Here is a 19540-nt window from a genome sequence, read left to right as displayed (position 1 = left end):
TGCCTTGGAGGTGACTAATTCAGCCGTACCTTTCTCCTGTTCTTGCTAAAACAGGTTTCCAGGAATCAGTCTATGAGTTTCCAGGGAGCAATCACAGCCTGCACTGACCTCCCTGCTGTCTCATTTCTCTCCACTTTTTCTTCACAAAGATTTCTCTGCCAAAATCCAAAACTTAGAATCACGAAAAGTCTAGCTCTTCTGCAGCCTTTTTATTCCCTGAAGAAGAAATGCCCTCACCCACAGAATCACAGAATCACAGAATGACCCAGGTTGGAAGGGACCTCAAGGATGATGAATCTCCAAACCCCTTGCCACGGAGACCTGGTAGCTCACTTCCGACCACATAGCATAATTTCAGCCTTCAGTTAATCAGTCACCAAACCTCCCTGCTCAATGCCTGGGGAAAGTTGTTGCCTAACACAGGGATCTGTGGAAGTCACTGAACTGACTCTGAACCCAGAGCTGTCCGGGTTAGACACTGAGGTGCACCCACAGGACTACTTATTATAATATATTATATTATGCCCCAGACAGAACACAGGAAAATGATCTCCAGGTGGGTTTCACAGGAACTGGGTGCTTGACGTATCCACAAAAAACAGGAGACAAATTGAGTCTTACCTAAGTCTCTTACTGTCCTAAATTTGCTCTACTTTCGCTATTTCTAAAAAGGAGATGTATGCATACATACATATATACATACATATACATACATACACAAATTACTGTGTAAAACTCGTGTTCTTATGCAGACTCTAGATGAACACTTTATAAGCAGTGAGATAACATAAAAGCACACACAAACATCCCATCTAATGCAGATTCCCAACTCAGAATGGCCCATTTTAGATGAGAGTGGACATCAAAAAACAAGACAAATGCAGATAAATGTCTGCAGTGGCATATCCTCCTTTCTGCGGACACTTTCAGTCTTCCCGAACCAATAAGCATATCAGGGGTCTCAGATTTCATGAACATTTGTGGACATGAAGACAGACAAAGAGAAATTGTAGAGCTAATCTCTTGAATAACTGAAATAATAAGTCCTAATCATTGAATAATTGTGATGTGTTGTGAGGTCATCATTTATCATATATATGATTTCTTTTCAGTGTAACTTAGAAAAAATGTATTGTATTTTGCTTAGAATCATAAAATTTAGGTACATTTCCAAATTCAGATGCATATAAATGAAGATGATTTTGCCTTTCCCCTGACTATGTGAATTGACTTTTGATTTGTTTTCATGAGGTTCATTTCTGGTTGTCTGCATTGCTGAGGCTCTACACTAACTATCCTGAATCTCTGATCCTCTCCATTGCTTTGACAATGAGAATACTCTGATATAGGTGTCCCTTCCCCCACAGACTTTCATTCCTGAAGATGGATGTTAATTTAGTGAAGTGTAGCAACCACAATCATGCGTCTGCTTGCTTGAGAAAACTTCAGCTATTTTTTTTCTAGAAGGCTTTGAAAATGAGATTTCAAATATTCATTAATCTTTTTTTTCTTTCCTTCCATGAAACTGTGAAAGAAACACATTATGGAAAGTTTCTGTATGACCTCTTTTTCCTCAAAACTGAAGTTGAAGGTACACCTGTAGAAAGATGATCAGCTGAGACTTGCTAGTGCTTAAATCTTTAGGCAGCTTGGTTTCCCAAGAAAGTAGGAACATTTGGACAGGTAATACTAAACCAGTAATAATGAGTGGTAAACAAAGGAAGAAGGGAAAGAGTCTGTTTGGCCGCACGGTGGTTATTGGCACCAAAACAAAAACAAAAACAATCTAGGTTTGATCATGCTGAGAAAGGTATGTTTTCAATTGTGTTAGATTCCAAAAGAAATCTTCCAAAGCAGACATATTTTTTAAAAAAGGGATGATAGATCAGTGAAGAGCAGCACAAACCCTTGAAAAGCTCAGATAGACTTCAGATGAATCAAAGTTAGAAGAAAAAAAGTTGTGCCTTAGCCTCAGCCAAAAAATTTTCAGATATTATGGGTATTGTAAAATTATAGGTATCTCCAAAGAAACTAAATGACATAAAATACCTGTTAAGAAAAGCACATTCAATAAGAGATATTGCAAATCATTATGAGTGTTCAATGAGTGTTCAACTGCAGTGGAAGGGAGCATCTGGGGACCCTGAATTTGAATCTGAAAGAAAAGGAACTACAAAAGAAGTGAATATTAATTCGATACAGAGAATATTATGTTTTTTGCATATGACATGGACAAAATCAGAAAATAAGATTTTAAGCATCTTAATATATCTAAGGTATTGTCACTCAGCCTTTACTCTTTATTCTGGAAGTGAATTGCCCTCTGTACAACTACAACTGCTCAGTGTCTATTAGGAAAGCACTAGGTATGGCCAAACATTAAGTAGCATAGCAAGAAAAAAGAGGGGTTGTGCACAGCAGACATTCAACTGTTTCAAATTGTGACATAATTTTTTTGTGTAGTTGTTTTTAATGACTACTAAAAATACTACTAAAATACAGAAATTTTCCTAATTGCTCCATCCCTTTAATTTAAGTAAGTATTCAGAATTTGAGTCCATTTTCATATGCATTGTATATATATAATGCATGTTCTATTTAGTAATATGTGGCTCTATGATTTTAATTTCATTACTAGTCTGATAATTTTGATGACAAGTTTGTGAAGCATTCAGCTGAAGGATTATTCTGCCTGAGGTGCAGATATTTCCTGTGTTTCCTCTGTTCGTTATTTGCTCACCTCTTTAATCTTTAAGACATCTTTCAGGGAGAGGAAGAGGCTCAGGAACCATAAAGGATAAGAAATGAGGTTCTTCTACAAGAAAACATTGCTTCTGCTTCTTCATTTTGTGCTATTTCAGGTTTTGAACATTCATAAGCAAATGTAGATGTATATGAAGATTTCTTTAGTGATTACAGCACTAAAATAGCAAGATAATCCATGCTCAGCTTTCTAATGAAGCTAAAAAGAAACATCATGGCTTTATCTGTACAATATTTTATTTATTGCCTGAAGAAAATATAGCCTACAGCTTCTAAATAAGATCAGCTTCTTGAAAAATTGCTAGCAAGATGCCTTCAGATACTGCATAATATTTGGTGCTGCATTTCTAGATATAATAAAGCTCTATCTGTAGTAATAAATTTTAAAATAGAAAAATTCCATTCGTCAGCCGAAAGAGCTAAACAAGTCCCTGAAATCAACATAAGATCATAATCTCCAACCAAGATCCAGTACATTCTAGACCATAGTCCATTTAGTTTGTATTTGAAGCTAAGAAAGAGACTTTGCTGCTACTCTTACAGAAGAATACAAAAGATTTTCTCCATCACTTTTGAACTTGGCTTACAAAAGGCTGCTTTTCTTATTTTATGTAGTACTGGGACAGTGTGTAATCATGTCCTAAAGGTATGTACTGATACTTCCTCATGCTCATTTTCCTTAAACCATTCCTGTGAATACCCATGAGTATATACTGAACTTTAGAACGCAATAGAAAAATAGAAATGTGTACACTCTGTATTTGCTAACATTGATTTTCACTTTCTATACTTGCCAGTATTAACTCAGAACCATAGAATCATTAATGTTGGAAAAGACCTCTAAGATCATCTAATCCAATCATCAATCCATCACCAGCATACCCACTTGCACTGCTTAGTAACACTTCAGTCAGTCTCTTGATTTTTTTCTGCATTTTTTTTATGAAAATTATAAAAATTTGAAAAAATTATGAAAAAATATGAAAAAAAAGTGAGCCTTATCTTTAACCCTAATGCTTCATTTGTTCCCCCTTAATTGCACCCTGTCAGTTCCTGCTTGTCTTCCGAGTTTCTCCGAATGAAAATGAATATGATCTATTTCAAGATTTGCAACATCTGTTGTAAGTTTAAAGGTATATATTGAAAAAGAGAGACAGCCTTAGAATATCAGTGAGATATTCTATAAAAACAGTCTGCTTTTCCTAGCAAATATTTTACAAATAATGAATTGCAAGACATAGAACTGGAATGGTTAATTCTACACTCCATCAGGACATTACTATATGACTCTACATTGCTTAACCTGTATTTTTTCCTAGAATATTTCTAGCTTGGGGATTTTCATTTTTTTTTCTCTTGAAAGAGGCTACATTTTAAAAATTGTGATTACTTTTAGCATATTTTCAAACAGGTAGACTGTGTAATCAACTCTGCTTAATGCAGAGGACTATGGAGGAATATCAAAGCATCTGACTGTGTTAATTTGAAACTAATTTAAAGCTGTGCTTGGGATTAACACCTGTAAGACTGATATGATCATTTATTGGATATTGTCTTTGTAGGAACAGCTAATGCCTTTCAACATTCGCAATTGTTCCTAAGAATTCTACTCATCGTATAACTTTGGAAATCCAGGTAAATACCTGGTCAGGACAAATAAAACCACTGAACATACTTGAATGAAACTGAAAAATGGACCAAAACCACAAACAATTCTCCTGTTGTGAGTTATATTCATGTATGGTAACTGTTGAGTCATGGCCTGAACCACTGATTGAGCACCTGGGGAAAGAACCTGGTCAGCACTGGGAGCACAGGTGAAGGCAATTCAGCTGTGTGACCAGAAGGGGTGGAGTCTGGCTGCACCTCTCTTAGACCTCATTTAAGGCCTGACTGCCCTCCCTTGTGAGGTTTCCCTTGCAAGCCTAGAGCTTCAGAGATGGGTAAGTACTTTTTTTCTTTGTAACCCCTTTCTATTGTAGTAGTCCCTGTGTCATTATACCTCCTGTATCACCATTCCATTGTGTTGATCTTTCTGAGTGTTACAATCCATAACAGAAGTAGTTCTACAGTGGCTCAGACTCAAACACAGTAAACTATCTGAAATGTAGTGTATTAAAAGGACCAGGAACAGTATTGATATCTTGATATTCAGACTTGCATTTCTACTGATTCTCCTTGTCAGGTAAATGTGGAGTGCTCTCTCTGTTTATGATATACCTTAAATATCTAGCTTTACTGAAAAAGCATCTGATTAAACAACCTGTTTTATAGTGGTGGAGTATGAATAGGGTTGTCAAGTCAGAACCCTGTCATTCATATTGTTAAAAATGCATGGGGTTTCTCTCTTTTTTTTTTTTTTTTTTTTTTTTTTTTTTTTTTTTTTTTTTTTTCCCTTTCTTCTTCTCTGAGTTCTGAAAAAAGCCCAGTTCCTTGCATTGTATTCCCTTTCCTTAATTGTTAATGGCTTCTCTGGAGCAGTGTTAGGGACACTGATATTATCTTCCTAACTACTTTTACCATAAGCACTTTTGCTTGCTTTCAGAGATGAAACTACAAAACTACTGCACTGCAGTCTAAGAGGATGAGATGAGTAGAAAGCGAGGCTTTTAGCTCTGCTAATCACATCGTTAACCGCTTTTCTTTAGAGTGGGAGAAAAAAAAATCATTCTCAAATTAATTTCAGTAGTGAATGGTAAAGAGGCATTAAGAAATGCACTTACTTCTCTCTGTTGAATATGATGAATTCTTTCCTAACAGTTTCCAAGCACTGCTGCAGGTGTACGTTCTTTAAAAAACAGCAGAAATAGGTTGATTAAAAATGACAGAAAATCATAGACAAGATCACACCTACAGAAACAGTACCAAATAAAACAGCTTATGAATGAATGCTACCAAAAGGTATTTTGAAGATTCTTCGTAAGTGGGCCCTAAAAGTGCAATCATTCTTTCCCTGTTTTGGGAGCTGTTCCCCACAAGGAATTCCTGGGAATTTTTAACTTTGATAACTCTAAGAAAAATGGATTTTGTAATCATTCAAAATTATTGGGAGAAGCAAGAGAACTCATTAAAAAGACCCCAATGAAATAAAAATTCAAATTTGAGGAATGGTTATTTCTTTGTCTCCTTAAAGGTTTGGACTGTTTATTCAGTATGTCTTTCTATGTGGAACGCATGAGTAAGGCCATGAAAGACAGCTTTTAAATGTTTATAAGTAAGAAATATTTCACTGCGTACTTCTCATTTTTGGTACTAGTAGTGAATAAATACTCCTAAATGTCTGGCCATGTGTGGGAAGCATATTTGCAACTGGCAACACTTCTTTTTATACTTTGAACTGGCATCAGTGTTAATCTTAAAAATGATTATAGCTCCAATGTGCTGTTACTATTTCACTGAGGTAAGTGGTTGCTTTCATCTTTGGAGAAGGATTCAGCAGTTGTATGTAAACACAGAGAAACATAGAGACCAACTGTATTTTCACAGATGGTGGAACAGAACTTCAGTTACTTTGCTCGTTACAGAACACATGTTACAAGCCAGTGGCTGAAACTTACCAGAGGGCAGCTTTCTTTAGTTCCATCCTTGGATTTGTTTTTGGCAAGTCGCTTTTTCTTTTTGTGAAGGGGCTTGGACTCCAAGATCATTTCTTCAAGTTCAAATGTTGGATCACAGTTCAGTCTTCCTTTCTGGTACGAAAGGATTCAAAGTTACTCTTTGAAATATCATGGCATTTTTTCAGTTTATCTGGTCAGAGGTAATAGCATTAAGTTTAATAAATGAAAGTGGGTTAAATAATTTCTTGCTTCCTTTGTTGAATATTTAGCAGTACAAAAAACTATTTGTTGTTTATGTGGCTAAGCTGAATATAAAGAAATTAGGTAAATAGTATAGAAACAGTAGTAGTAATTCAAAGATGTATCTGTGGATCAGAGGAAAGGAAGGCAAGACAAGCTCTTGAATGAAACACCAAGCTGTTAAAACAATGAGACTCTACCCTGATGATGGCATATGCTGACGTTAATTCAGCCTCTTGCCTAAAACCTGAAAATCAATAAATATTTTGTTCTCTGGTCTCAGTTAATCAGTGAATGCTTTCCTTGGTCAACAGAGTACGGTTCTTGGGAAATGCCTTGCCAAACCTCGTCTCTTGAAATAGCAAAGCATACTGTGTAAAGATATGTCAGCCTGGAAAATACACTTTGACTCACATTCTCATTGTTTTTCCTAGTACATCTGATTGATCAGGTGGAACAACCTCTGCAATATCAAACTTTATCCTGATGTGCAGAGTTTTTTAATAGGAATTTCAGATTGATCTCTATAGGTAAGAAACACTGTTTTTCTACTTTTAAAGATGGAATATTATTTTCCCAGCATCAAGCAAGGATCAGTCTTGCAACTCAAATTTAATTTCACATTTCTTAACTATTCTGGCGATTCATTTTTACTGGTATTATGTTTTTCCCTCTCGCAGTTCTTCAGGTTTTGGAATGGGGGAAACGAAAGTGAGGAACTAAAGAAATCTTAGGGTTTGAATCCTTTTCCATCTGTCTTTGCCATAATATCTTCTTGAGCAAAATAACTTTCTCAACCCTTCTATAATTTCTCCTAAACTTAGACTCCTTCCAAAATTCAATGGTGGTGACTTCCAAAGTGACAAGAACGTAAATATGTCTTTGGACATATATTTAAAAGTAGCAGTTAAAAGTAATGGAATTGGTGCAGCAATGCAATATGGTTACTATTGTCAACATCAGTCACAGAGGAAAAAACAGTTGGCCAAAAGAGCAGTACCCAACACATAGGTTTCATGATTCCTTTTGAAATTATATCTAAGACAACTTTTTTTTCACTCTCTCAGGGAATATACTCTCTCCCAGGTACCCTCAAAAATATCTGAGTCCAAGTGAAAAGAACCAAACATCTACATGAGAACTGTAAATTAAGAGGTTAAAGATACTTATCTGTGGCCAGCTGGAGACCATCCCATATTTGTTATGCCCAGACTCTGGGATGGCTGGACATAAGCCAGCTGGATGTGGAAAAGTTGTAGTCCCATTATTAGTTCTTATTAGTACAGCCAAGCTACCATACCTCCCTGCTAAACAGTTAGGGCTAGTAGAGTGAAACGCATTGCTTGGCTGTACACTTCCAGACCAAAGCTGGTTTGTATCCAGTTCTTAGCAGCAGAATTTCACTTTTAAAAAAAAATCATCCTTAGTACTCTATATATATTGTTTGGAGAAGAGTTATGGTGCAATATAGCTTCAATGACTGAACCAAGTCAAGAAATGTGTCAACGCTACAGCTACCGCTTTTACTTCATGATATTCAAGTCCATTCAACTTACTAATGACAAAATCAAAATAAGAACAAAATGGTATCACAGAAAAAAGAATTGCCACCAAATTCCCTTGTGAATTCTGAATGCTTTAGTAAAGGAAACTGTCAAAAAGGAAATGGGTCAGCCATTCTGGAACTGTTTTGAAGGAAAAAGGTTTTGCATACTAGAATAAATCACTGAAAAGCAGTAAATGCAAGTGTAAACAAGTTAAAAGTTTAGAATTTGTGAACGCTGTTTATCTGGCATGTCAACTTACATTAGGAACAAAGCCTGGAGTCACAGCTTTATCCAGAACAGCATCCCAGTTGACATCAACTAAGTATGGAGAGCTTTGGATATCTGCAAGACTTGAAAGACGGCACTCTGGGTCCTTGGTGAGGAGCTGTGATCAAGCACAAGAAATTTTCTAAGGGACTGGATAAAACAGGAAATGTATCAGACATTACTTGTAATGGTACACAATGTAGTGTGTGAGCATGGCTAGGGAATTCTCTAACAAGTTCTAGAAGGTATGATCCAAAAAATGGAAGTAGTAACTCATAGAAAGTGCGTGTGTGTGTGTGTGTGTGTATGTATATAATATATATATATATATATATATATAAAATCTAACTGTTAACAGATGGCTGCTGCAAATGTAAGCTGTATAAATGAATTAGTAACAGAAGCCTGTTTACAAATAGATAAGAGTCCAAGTGACATGAAACATTGCAGTTCAATGTCACACAACAATTTGTACTTCATCTTTAATTTATTGGAAGATATTGGTACATTGAGCATCCTGGTAGCAGTTAAAATTGGCCACCTTGTTGCTCCATTTATTAAAAATAGATTGCTCATTGCTGCAAAAGGAAAAGTTCTTCTGTTTCTCTATTCACACATTCATAAAATCTTCAGTACTGATGATTGGAAATGCCTAGAAGAGGTAGATGAACCTTACAGTGCAGAGAAAAAATAAAATAGACTGGGGTTTTAAGAAGAACACACCTTGTAGGGACATGGCATATTGAAAAAGAACCCCATCTTGTAGCTTAGCAACATTTCCAGTGAAGTGGCTTGACTTCTACTATTGCATCTGTAGCAACACAGGACAGCAAGAAATGCAGCCTTTTTTATTTCTAAGATCTCTGGCTGGAAACAGCAGCAGATAGTCAGGGAGCTGGAATTACACTTTCCTATCATTAGTGAATTGGTTTTAAAATAAAAATATTAGGTTTCTGCTTCTTTCTGGCTATTTGAAGTGTCAGCTTAGGAATAATACAATTTCTTAAGAAAAAATACAGCATCAACAACGCTTGGAAAACCGTAGGGAAAAAGAACTACTTCCTTATCCTTGAAATTTTGGCTATCTAATGTGTGTCCTGATGTTCTGCATTGCTGGAGGGGCTTCTGTACAAGAAGAAAAGAGAGGATGGAAGATGTTGCACTTTCTTACCTTTTTTAGTAATGCTGTCATGCCCTTGCACCATGTAGATGAGTAGTGGACTCTTTCTATCTTGAACATGTTGAGTATCTCATCAATGGGGGTGGCTGAATGAATTTCATATGGCCTCTGGAATTAAGTTAAATCAATATCAATTCAGCAGGAGTGGATAATAAATGTACACAATTCACATTTCCTGAGCTCAGTATTGTTTGTACTGGAGATATTGAAACATCAAAATATCTTGTAACAATTTTAAGCTAATCATTCCTTGCATGTGTTCTCTTCTTTGATTATAATGAATATAATTACTCATAGATGCATTTCTTCTCTAGTTTTTTCTCTCATGCTAAGTATCCCTTCAAATTAGTTGGTGAATAGTTTTGTTCCTGTGGCATTTCATATGAAAATAGAATTTACTAATTTACTTTTTTTTTTTTTTCTTTTTTAGCTTGTAGTACTAGGAAAAACTTGTGATTTAAGTAACCAAATGCAATGTTGCTAGCTAAAGTGAGCTTTGTAATCCTGACTTCACTGAGATATTAAGCATACAAAAATCTTCATGAGAGTCACAGTAAGAGCTCAGACTTTCCACAACCCAATCTTTTTTCATACCTCTTTTTGATATCTAAAATGAACTCATTGCATTGATGTAGGTGTTATATGTACCTGCAATGCCTGGGCTTCACAGTGCTTTGATCTTGAAGATTGCTATGATTTACCTTTTATTAAATGTAGCCTTTGGAAATAAAAGTACTACCCATAAATTTACTACTTAATTATTAAAAAAGCATATTTAAAGGTGTGTATTTCTGGTGAAAATTGTTAGAATATTGCTCTATGTTGAGGTGTATTTTAAAACTGGGATAGAGCATGGATTGCTTGTGAATTAGGCTTTACATAGTAACTACACAATGTGTGATATGAGATCTGGAGCCAAATGCTATTTGTACAGCAATGTGCAAATGCATTACTCCTGTAGATGGAAAATCCAGCATTATTTCAAGCAGCGTGCTGTCCTGGGTGCTTTGTGGTAAAACACAAGGCGTGAGAACTGTTGCGGTTTATCGTCCTCCTCTGAGGCTGGGTGGGCTTCATGGTAGTGAAGGGGACTGCTTACCATGCAGCCCTGTATGGTTGTGCTACCCCTTTGCAGCCATCTGCACAGAGCTGCTGCAGCAGATGGACCTTCGGAGCTTGAGGTTGTTGCAAACATGCCTTGGGTGAAGCACCATGCCTCAGAGTACCAATACTCCCCTTGTCTCTACTCCTAGGGGTTTAGGCCTTAACAAGACTGAAAACATAGAAATACAATTTGGGGAAAAAACACACCTTTTGCAGTTATATGCAAAGGTGTGGGTTCCAATCCATGCTCTGCCTTGCTTCACAGGAAAGGGCTGCTCTTAGGGAAAAAACAAGCAGCTGGCTTGGTTGACTGGAGCATGGACAGATGGCAGTGTTTGCACTTAGAAAAAAAACAAAAAAACAAAAAACAAAAAAAACACATTTTGATTCAGCCTCAGCTTTGCCTTGTCTCTGGCTAGACAGGCTTATTCAGAGACAACTGTACTGATCTTGGCAAATAGATACCCATCTATATCATTTTTCATTTAGGAAAGTGATTGGGTATCTTTTGTTATTAGCCATGGGAGTTTCAGCTGTCCTTATATGATCATTGATTGTTTTCCTTTCCTGGAGACACTCTGTGGTGAAAGGATTGATGTAAAAGCAGATGGACATTTTTTTTTCATTTTATATACATCTAGCACTTCCCTCTGTAACTGGGATTCAGAATGTACTTTTCTTATCGCTGCCAGAACTTCACTGTTCAGATAAAAATTGAGAATCATGACAGGGAAAAATTGCAAAGCATTTTTATTATTTTTTTAAATAATATAAGTTGTGGTTTGCTGTGGGTTTGTTTTTTTTTTCTTTTTTTTTTTTTTTTTTTTTTGAGAGATGTACTGACATGTGGCATGGGAGAGAGAGATCTTTATACTGGGGCTGTGACTTTTGCCATTCCATGTGAAATATTTTGGCAAAGATTTTTTCACTATGTTTATTCACAGAATTGATTAGATAACTAATGAGTGAACTGGCAGATAAACATTTTTCTGTAGTTGAACCAGTGATGTAGGGATATTATCATCTTTTAAACATTATATAAGAGAATCAAAGATATAATGAAGCCAGAGGTAACTGAACTTCTATCTGGAAAAGATTCCATTGTTTCTAGTTCAGCATTTTGATTAGCCATTGAAATATTAGGCTTTAACCTTAGCACACACCAAAAGCCTATGTCCATTTTACACAAACTTTATATCATTAATGAGTGTGAGGTGATACCTTCCCAAGGATGTTGTCAGCTGGGGAGGGCCCAGAACTGCATACCTGACCACAGTCTCAGCCTTGGTCACTCCAGTGTTATCATTAAGGGCATGTTCTGGGAAATTGCAAACATTTGGATTTCTTTCAGGCAGTAGATTAAGCATTATTCTTACCCAACCCCTCAACAATTCATATGCTGTAATTCCTAGAGACCACCAGTCAACAGGGTATGAGTATCCTGGACCTCCATCCATAAAGGCCTGGAACACTTCCGGAGCTAAAATTGTAAAGAAAATCAAATGAAAAGCATTATATTAGGGTTATACTATGTATAATTCATGCATGTATTTTAAAAATCAATAAGGATGCAATAAACTGGAATTAAATATGTTTGCAAACACAGCATTTTCAGGATGCAGATTCAGTACCTTGGTTTGCTGGCAATGAGTGTTGTGTATAACCAGCAGTATGCTGTGTTCCATGTTCTTTGTTTGCTTTGCTGAGAGTAGAGAGCAGTGATGGTGCATCTTTGGCTGATTTCCTCTCCAATCCAATATTATCATTTGCCACTCTAGCAAATTAAGGTCTCTCTTAGAACCATCCAGGCAGAAAATGCTGAGCTGTGGTCTATGCCATTATTCTTGCATGTTCTATCTAGTACTGAGCAGAGCTGGGGGCAGGAGAGTATTCAAGATCACTCGGCGCTCAATCCCAGATAACCTTTATGCCTGGCTCTCAGATTAAATCCCACACTTTATCATCTGCATTACATACTTCTGGGGACCCTCCCCCAGACAGGATTTTTCAGTTTCGTATGTTGATTTTTTTCGTAGTACACTTTTTGTGAACAAAAAAGTGGTTATGGTATGGAAATTTCTAAACTTAAGTGTGACTTGGAATATTTAGGACAACAAGGGCATACATTTTCTGGGACAAATATTTGTAGGTGAGGTCATTCTTTGTGATTAATTGAAGTGTTGAAGAAGGTAGATCTCATCTCCAGACTCAGTTATACATTTGAATAGAATTAATCAGAGGAGTTTAAAAGGTATTTAATATTAGAATATGGTAATTAAACACAAATCCTAATACTGATTTTGTGCTGTGACAAACTGTCAGGATTGGAAATACATGCTGTGTCAGTAAATTAACGAATTTTATAAAGCTAACTTTCAAGGAGAAGAAGTTGGGTAGAACCCTGCTCTTTTCAAAGCAAGGGCCAGTTAGCTAATTTCAGCAAGACATAATGTTGCTGTAGTTATTCTCAGACTGTTATATCTAAAGAAGAGAGGATATGAAATGAAATTAAAAAAAAATCAGTCATGCTTTTCTAATTACCTCACAGCAGAATCTCAGTATGCTTTGTGGAAACCACACTTTCCCTGGAGATTCTCTGAACAGCACCATCACCAACCATAACATCATGCTTCACTGCAATTACCCAGTGAGCCTCTTCTGGCCATGACACTGAGTCTAATGCACCACGTTACCACCTGATTACTATCTCATCGCATTCTAATGCACATACTGCAAGGAATAATTTAGTCTGATCATGCTTAGTTCTAAATGGCACTTAGGGATTTAGCACCTAGAGAAGTACCTTTAATTAAAGGACATTCTTTCCAGAGGAACTTTTGCAGTCTTTGCACCATTATAGGTTGCATGCTAACAATTTACAGATCGAGTTGAGTTCAGAATCTTGAAGAACCAAATCCAATAGAAGATTTGGGTATCCATGATTTCATTGTGACAAAACTCTAGTCTGAAGAACAAAATAATGAATGAAAGTGGTCTTATGCTTTCTAACTATAGGACCATCTCTAAATAGATGTGGTAGGAGAAAGGCAGGCACTTAAACATTTCTTTGAACCAGAATGTACGTGGCCAGGGAATAGCTGAAGAGTGAATCTTAGGTATCCTTAATATTGTGCTGTGATCCAATATGGTATGAGTGAACAAAACCTTAGACGTTGTCATGATGAGTTAGCTCTGTCTCACCTCTAGCTAATATAGCTTAGCTTCATAAATTCATAGAATCATAGAATGACTTAGGTTGGAAGGGACTTCAAGGGTCACCAAGCTCCAATCTCCCTGCCACTGGCAGGGTTTCCAACCATAGGATTTAGAAGTAGATTATGTTTCCCAGGGCTCCATCCAGCCTGGTCTTGAATACCTCCAGGGATGGGGCATCCATATTCTCTCTGGGCAACCAGCTCCAGCATCTCACTGTCCTCTCAGTGGAAAAACTTCCCCCTGACATCTAATTTAAATTTTTTCTACTTTAGAATAAGACCATTCCCCCTTGCATCTTGAGACATGCTTCAGACCTTGTTTGCATTCCACTAAATGCTCTCTCGTATGTGTAAATGTGTTACATGGGTGGTTCATCACATAGGTATGTACTGAGGGCAGATTTTCCCGTTTTATTTTAGTGGATCAATACATCTAAATACTTCCTAAACTGTGTACCAGGCACCAAAGTCATTTTGAATATCACTGTAGGTACCCTGTACTGAAGGTTTGCTTCATTTAGCCGTATTTGGAATTATTTTTCCCACAGTGTCACTAAAGAAAATAACCTTTATGGACGTTATTACTCAGCTATACAGATACAGTACTGTTTCTTTTTTTTGTAGCTTTAGTATTGTAACAATGTGAAGAATCACTGTCTGATTACTGTGAGCTAGAGATGAAAGCACTTTATTGATGTAACCTATGACATTACCAGAATGGAACAGCTATTTTTGCTAACTCAGCCTATGAGTTATCCACCTCCATTTTACTTGCTTACTCCAAAAGCTTTAGCATCAACTGATTCCACGTTAAGCAGATGAACAGAAAATGCTTTCTTTTGTTCACTGGCCCTGGTGTTTTGAAGCTCTGTTTTCTTAAGCTGATGATATCATTCTTAAGATTGGAAAATGGACAGTTGGGCTCCTGCTTTTTAAAGTAGACAACCACTTTTCCTCTGCTTTAGTAATATTTGCACTCCGGCTGGACTGACCCTCTGCATTTGGTCAGCTTCAGAGGAGGTCTGGTAAGCACCTGCTTTACAAAACAAAGGAGGGCTGCTGGAAGATGTAATATGAGTTCTCATTTCCTAAATACAGATTTATTCTCAGGGTGAAGTCTCAAATCCTCTGAAGCAAAAAAAGAACCTTCCTCAATTTGCAAGGCTGTTGAGTATCAGTTTGAGACATTAGGTAAAAATGGAGGCCTCCAGACTGAACAGAAGATTTCTGCCATTTGCCTGCTTTGGGATTCTTACTCAATTCAGAAAATCAGCAAATTCTCCGAGTGCTCAATGTTAGCCAAAATTTGAACAATTAGAATTGTGAAATATGGAGTACAATTTTTTTTTTTTTTTTTTTTTCTGTAAGAAAGTATGTCAGCAGAAACAGTTGTGAGTACTAACTCACTGGATTAAGCTGGATAAAGAAAAAATTAAAACTGGAAGAAAAGTTAAAATTCTGCGCTGGTTTTCTTTAGGATTTTTACTGACATAGACTACATCTAATCTTTTAAAACTTGAACTCAGCCTCAGGTTGGTTGGTCTTCCTGCAACCTGGAAGCTGCTGTGGGCTGGCTCTTATGTCCCTAAGAAGGATAAATTTGAGCTTGCCAGGTTTGAACTAGGGGCACACTTTTCTCTCTGCATCCTTCCTGCAGAGATCTGCAGATCCTTTCTTCTTGTATCATAATTTTAGATTCAAGATGAGAGGAATACCTATGTCTGTCACCCCACGCATCTACCAAAATGCAAGGATACTGCCAGATAGAATTCATTCAGATAAATGGAAGGGAAAGAGTGCATGTAAGAGCAGGAGTTACAGATCTTTTTCCTTGAATAAATTCTGCTGAACAAGACTTCCAGGGAGAATACATATGTATTTCTAGGTCTGATTCTGTTGATTCTTTTGGGTGAGGGTTGTAGTACTATCACATACAGTCAGAATGAAGGCTGGTGAAACTCAGCTGATCCCCTTCTTGCTCAACCCTTCTTAGTGATGTGAGTAAGAGGCCAGAAGTTTCAGTGGGATCTCAACAGTCTCTCAGCAGTTATCATGAACAGCATGGGCTGTTCAACTTTACTCAGATAGATGGAAAATTTGTCACCAAGAGTACTGGGGTCTTATGAAATTCTCAGAAGCAATGCAATCTTTTGGCTTAGGCAGAAAATTACTCTCCCTGTGTGGCAGAGGAGTATGACCAAGCATCTTTCATACCAGGCTGCACTAAGTACAGACACAAAGCACTTCAGAAATAGCTAGGACATCTCTATGATAAAATCAGGAAAATAGCTAAGAGAAAATTGAACATGAAAGCAAACCTAGTGTGCCTGCATCAGTCTCAGAAGCAGTGACTTCCTGTGATACCCATGCTATTGTTCTATGTTCTATATGCTTAGCTATACTTGTAGATTCAAATAATTTTGTGAAATATAGAGCAATTTCTGACAAATCAATTTGCAGATACAACTCCTTGCTATAACTGTCAGATTATTTACATTGTAAATGATATAGAGGACTGGCAATACTTTACCCTATTTGTGGAATATTATTAGTACTGATACAATTTCTAAACTTGAAATTAAAAGAGAATATCAGTGTAACTGAAGAAAAAAAAAAAAAAAAAAAAAAAAAAAAACTGAACCCTGATTTTCATTACTTTTTCTTGCTTTAAAAGAGTATTTTGTACATAGAATAAAATGCTTTTAATTAAGATTTCTAGAAGTCTGCAGAACATTCATAGGAGTGCAGAACATTTAATTCCATAGTTGAACTGTAAGCTCTCCAGGTGTCTGAAATTCAGGCCATTTTAATTTGGTGCCCAGGGGCAAGTATGAAAAGGCTGTCATGAGAAAAAGAAGTCAATTAGAGGTCTGTCACAATGGTTGCATCAAATAACAACCTAACAACCATTATCTTTTTTTTTTTTTTTTTTTTTTTTTAAGAGAGCATTCTGGTTTAATCATAAAGAAAAATCATTGGACTAAATCATAAAATGAATAGGCCTTGTAATAAATAAAGGTCTTGTAATGGCTCTAAAATGAATCCCAAATAGCACAAAATGAAGTTTCTTGTCTCATGAGCTGATTTAAGGCTTACTTCCTTAGCATGAGCCTAATCAAAGAGCGCCTAGCGTACTTGCCTAGCACTGTGCAGGAGGCTATGGAGTGTTGATTAAGGAGCTTACAGAGCTGCTACTTACAGTAACCCATCAGCAGCTTCCATGGTCTGCCTTGAAACTTTGTTGAAATGGTGAGAGGAAAAGTGCAGGGAAATGAATGCACTACACCTGTCCCCAAAGGGCATTTCCCTCTCAGTAACAAATCTCCTCCTTTACAGTATGTAAACAATATCTTGCAAGTGATTCCTGAAGACTGATTAGCTGTAGAGAACTAATTGTCCATGCGTAGGTAAACTGTCAGTGAGAACTGCAGAATAAAGCCTACAAAACATCAGTGTTATTAGTACTACAAAATGAAATTAAAATTAAAAATACAGCCATAGTGCTTTGGCCTGAATGGTTGTTGATGACCAGGATGTCCAAAACATTTACCAGGAAGGATAGACCAGGCATTAGCCATCCAGTTGGCTGGTCACTGCTCTCTGCAGTTAATTTGAATCTTAGCCGAGAACCTTCATGTCAGAAAGGGGGAGTTCTGTGGTATATCACAGAGGTTGCAAAGAAATTCACTGCTAATCATGTAGCAAATCCTACCTCAGTGATGTGTTTTATTGTCGTTTCCAATGTTTCAAAGACAGGAAGATAAGTTCCAGTGTTATTAACTGAGTTTAAGAGTGATACCACTCTTAAGTAGGCCAGAGTAGGGTAACATTCTGCTTCCACACATTTGTCCCTGAGAATATATAAGTAATTATATATACACATACTAACAATGTATACAGTACAAAAATGTTGCAACCCTAGAATTTTCTAGTTTCAAAATGTGTGGATAACTTGATGTATACAGCGTGTTTATAGTTTAGTCACATTCATGCACTTTGCTGACTCAAATTTAATGGATGACAGACTGAGCGGAATAAAAAGTCGATTTGCCTTTTAAAATAATATTCTGAGAGCCTTGAACTGACAAGGTCTGCTGAAATATTAACCGCTTTCTCAGCACTGTGATGAGAAAAGAATAATTTTCAGTTTCCTCAAAAAAATAAAGACAGAAGGTCAGTAATTCTTGTGGGTCACAGATTAAACAGAAAACAGAAGTCAAACCATAGTGATGACAAGTGATATTCTATTTATAGAGTTATTTATTTACTTATTTAAAGAAAAGAAAACAACTTATTTCTCCCTGAATATAAGCATAGGCTTTGTTAAGCTATCAATTTGCCTCCTCGAGTTTACTTTCTTGTATGGTGTAAAGGTCTAAATTAAAATGGATAGCTTTCTGACTTAGAACTTCAGTCTAATAAAGTGCTAACTTCTATTGTATAACATAGAGAACTGCTCAAAGTCTGACTGTGCTGAGCAATTTCATAGTGTGAGGTCTAGATGTATTAAAGCAGTGTAGCTGATTTTGTACCTTTATTCACATGATACACCTCAATAGTTTTAACACTCATATTTAAGGCAATTATTCAATCAAAGCCAATACTTTACAAACCATTCCCTGAATACAGACACTGCATTTACAATGCCTTATTAGTTTGTCCTAAGGCCAAGCAACCCTGCCTGCTCTCATTCAGTGCTGTCCTCATAAAATCTTCTGTGTTACTTAAGCACTGGACAGAACCCAGTTCTTGTCCTTCTATTTGCATAGAGAAACTCTTTCCCAGTGAAGCTCCAGCTCAACCTCAGGCACACAGCCTGTGGTTGCTAGTTCTATTGAAAGGAAGCTCAACAATAGTGAATGTGTCATGGTCTCCTCCTGAATATGAAATTATACAGAATCATAGAATGACTTAGGTCACTGAGCTCCAACAGCCCTGGCATGGGCTGCTCTACATGAAATCAGGCTGTCCAGGAGTCCATCCAACCTGGCCTTGAACAAGGATGGGGCATTCACAACCTCACTGGGTTTACTCACACCATTCTCTGAGTAAAGAATATTTTCCAATGTCTAACCTAAATTTCCCCTCTTTTAAAGTATCTTACTTACTCCATCAAAATGCTCATAGTGGCTGCAGAGTTACAGTTTCTCCAACAATCTGTTGAACATCCCCTTACCATGGTACCATTAGCCCTATGTCTATTCAGCACTAGGTATCATGTATTCCTGCCATTGGTTTATGCATGCCAAAACCTATGGAAGTCACATTTTTTGACCCAAGAACAGAAGTGATTCAGAGGGCAGAAATTCTCCGTTGCACTGCAAGAAGTCGCTGCACATTGTTTCTTCTCCCCCCTCTGCTGGATTTGTCTTTCCTCTCACAGCAACCTGCTGAGCTCCACGTTGCATAAGGTCTTTTTCAGGCAGGTTTAAAAAAAGAAAAAAATTTATTTCCTGATCTCTTGAGCTTTTTAGGCTATTTGTACTTCTACTCTTCAACATCAGAGCAGAGCCTGAACATGAATACCTACTTGCAGCTCAGTGGTTAATCCCCTCAGCCAGGTGCTCCTAGAACAAGCTGGAATCTCACCAACACAGGGGAGCATTTATCTGAGCACCTCCCAGCCTCACATCTGCTCTCAATTCTTGCTTATCAGAAGAAGCAGAA

The 19540-nt window shown here is 37.0% G+C and overlaps 1 protein-coding gene across 1 annotated transcript in view; it reads right to left on the bottom strand.

Annotated features, from left to right (window-relative positions):
• Positions 1–19540, bottom strand: part of STK32B (serine/threonine kinase 32B) — a 146449-nt gene that overhangs the window by 10605 nt on the left and 116304 nt on the right. The window contains exons 7-11 of the mRNA XM_042871501.1: positions 12035–12138; positions 9546–9662; positions 8367–8492; positions 6321–6452; positions 5487–5551 (exon numbers count right to left, since the gene is read on the bottom strand). Of these exons, the coding sequence (XP_042727435.1) occupies positions 5487–5551; positions 6321–6452; positions 8367–8492; positions 9546–9662; positions 12035–12138 (544 nt within the window). The remainder of the gene's footprint in view (positions 1–5486; positions 5552–6320; positions 6453–8366; positions 8493–9545; positions 9663–12034; positions 12139–19540) is intronic.

This window comes from Lagopus leucura, unplaced genomic scaffold (assembly GCF_019238085.1).
Source record: "Lagopus leucura isolate 7727_CA_CO unplaced genomic scaffold, USGS_WTPT01 Super-Scaffold_100004, whole genome shotgun sequence".
NCBI classification, from domain to species: Eukaryota; Metazoa; Chordata; class Aves; order Galliformes; family Phasianidae; genus Lagopus; species Lagopus leucura.
The sequence above is the reverse complement of the archived record's forward strand: the minus strand, read 5'-3'. Positions and strand labels throughout refer to the sequence as shown.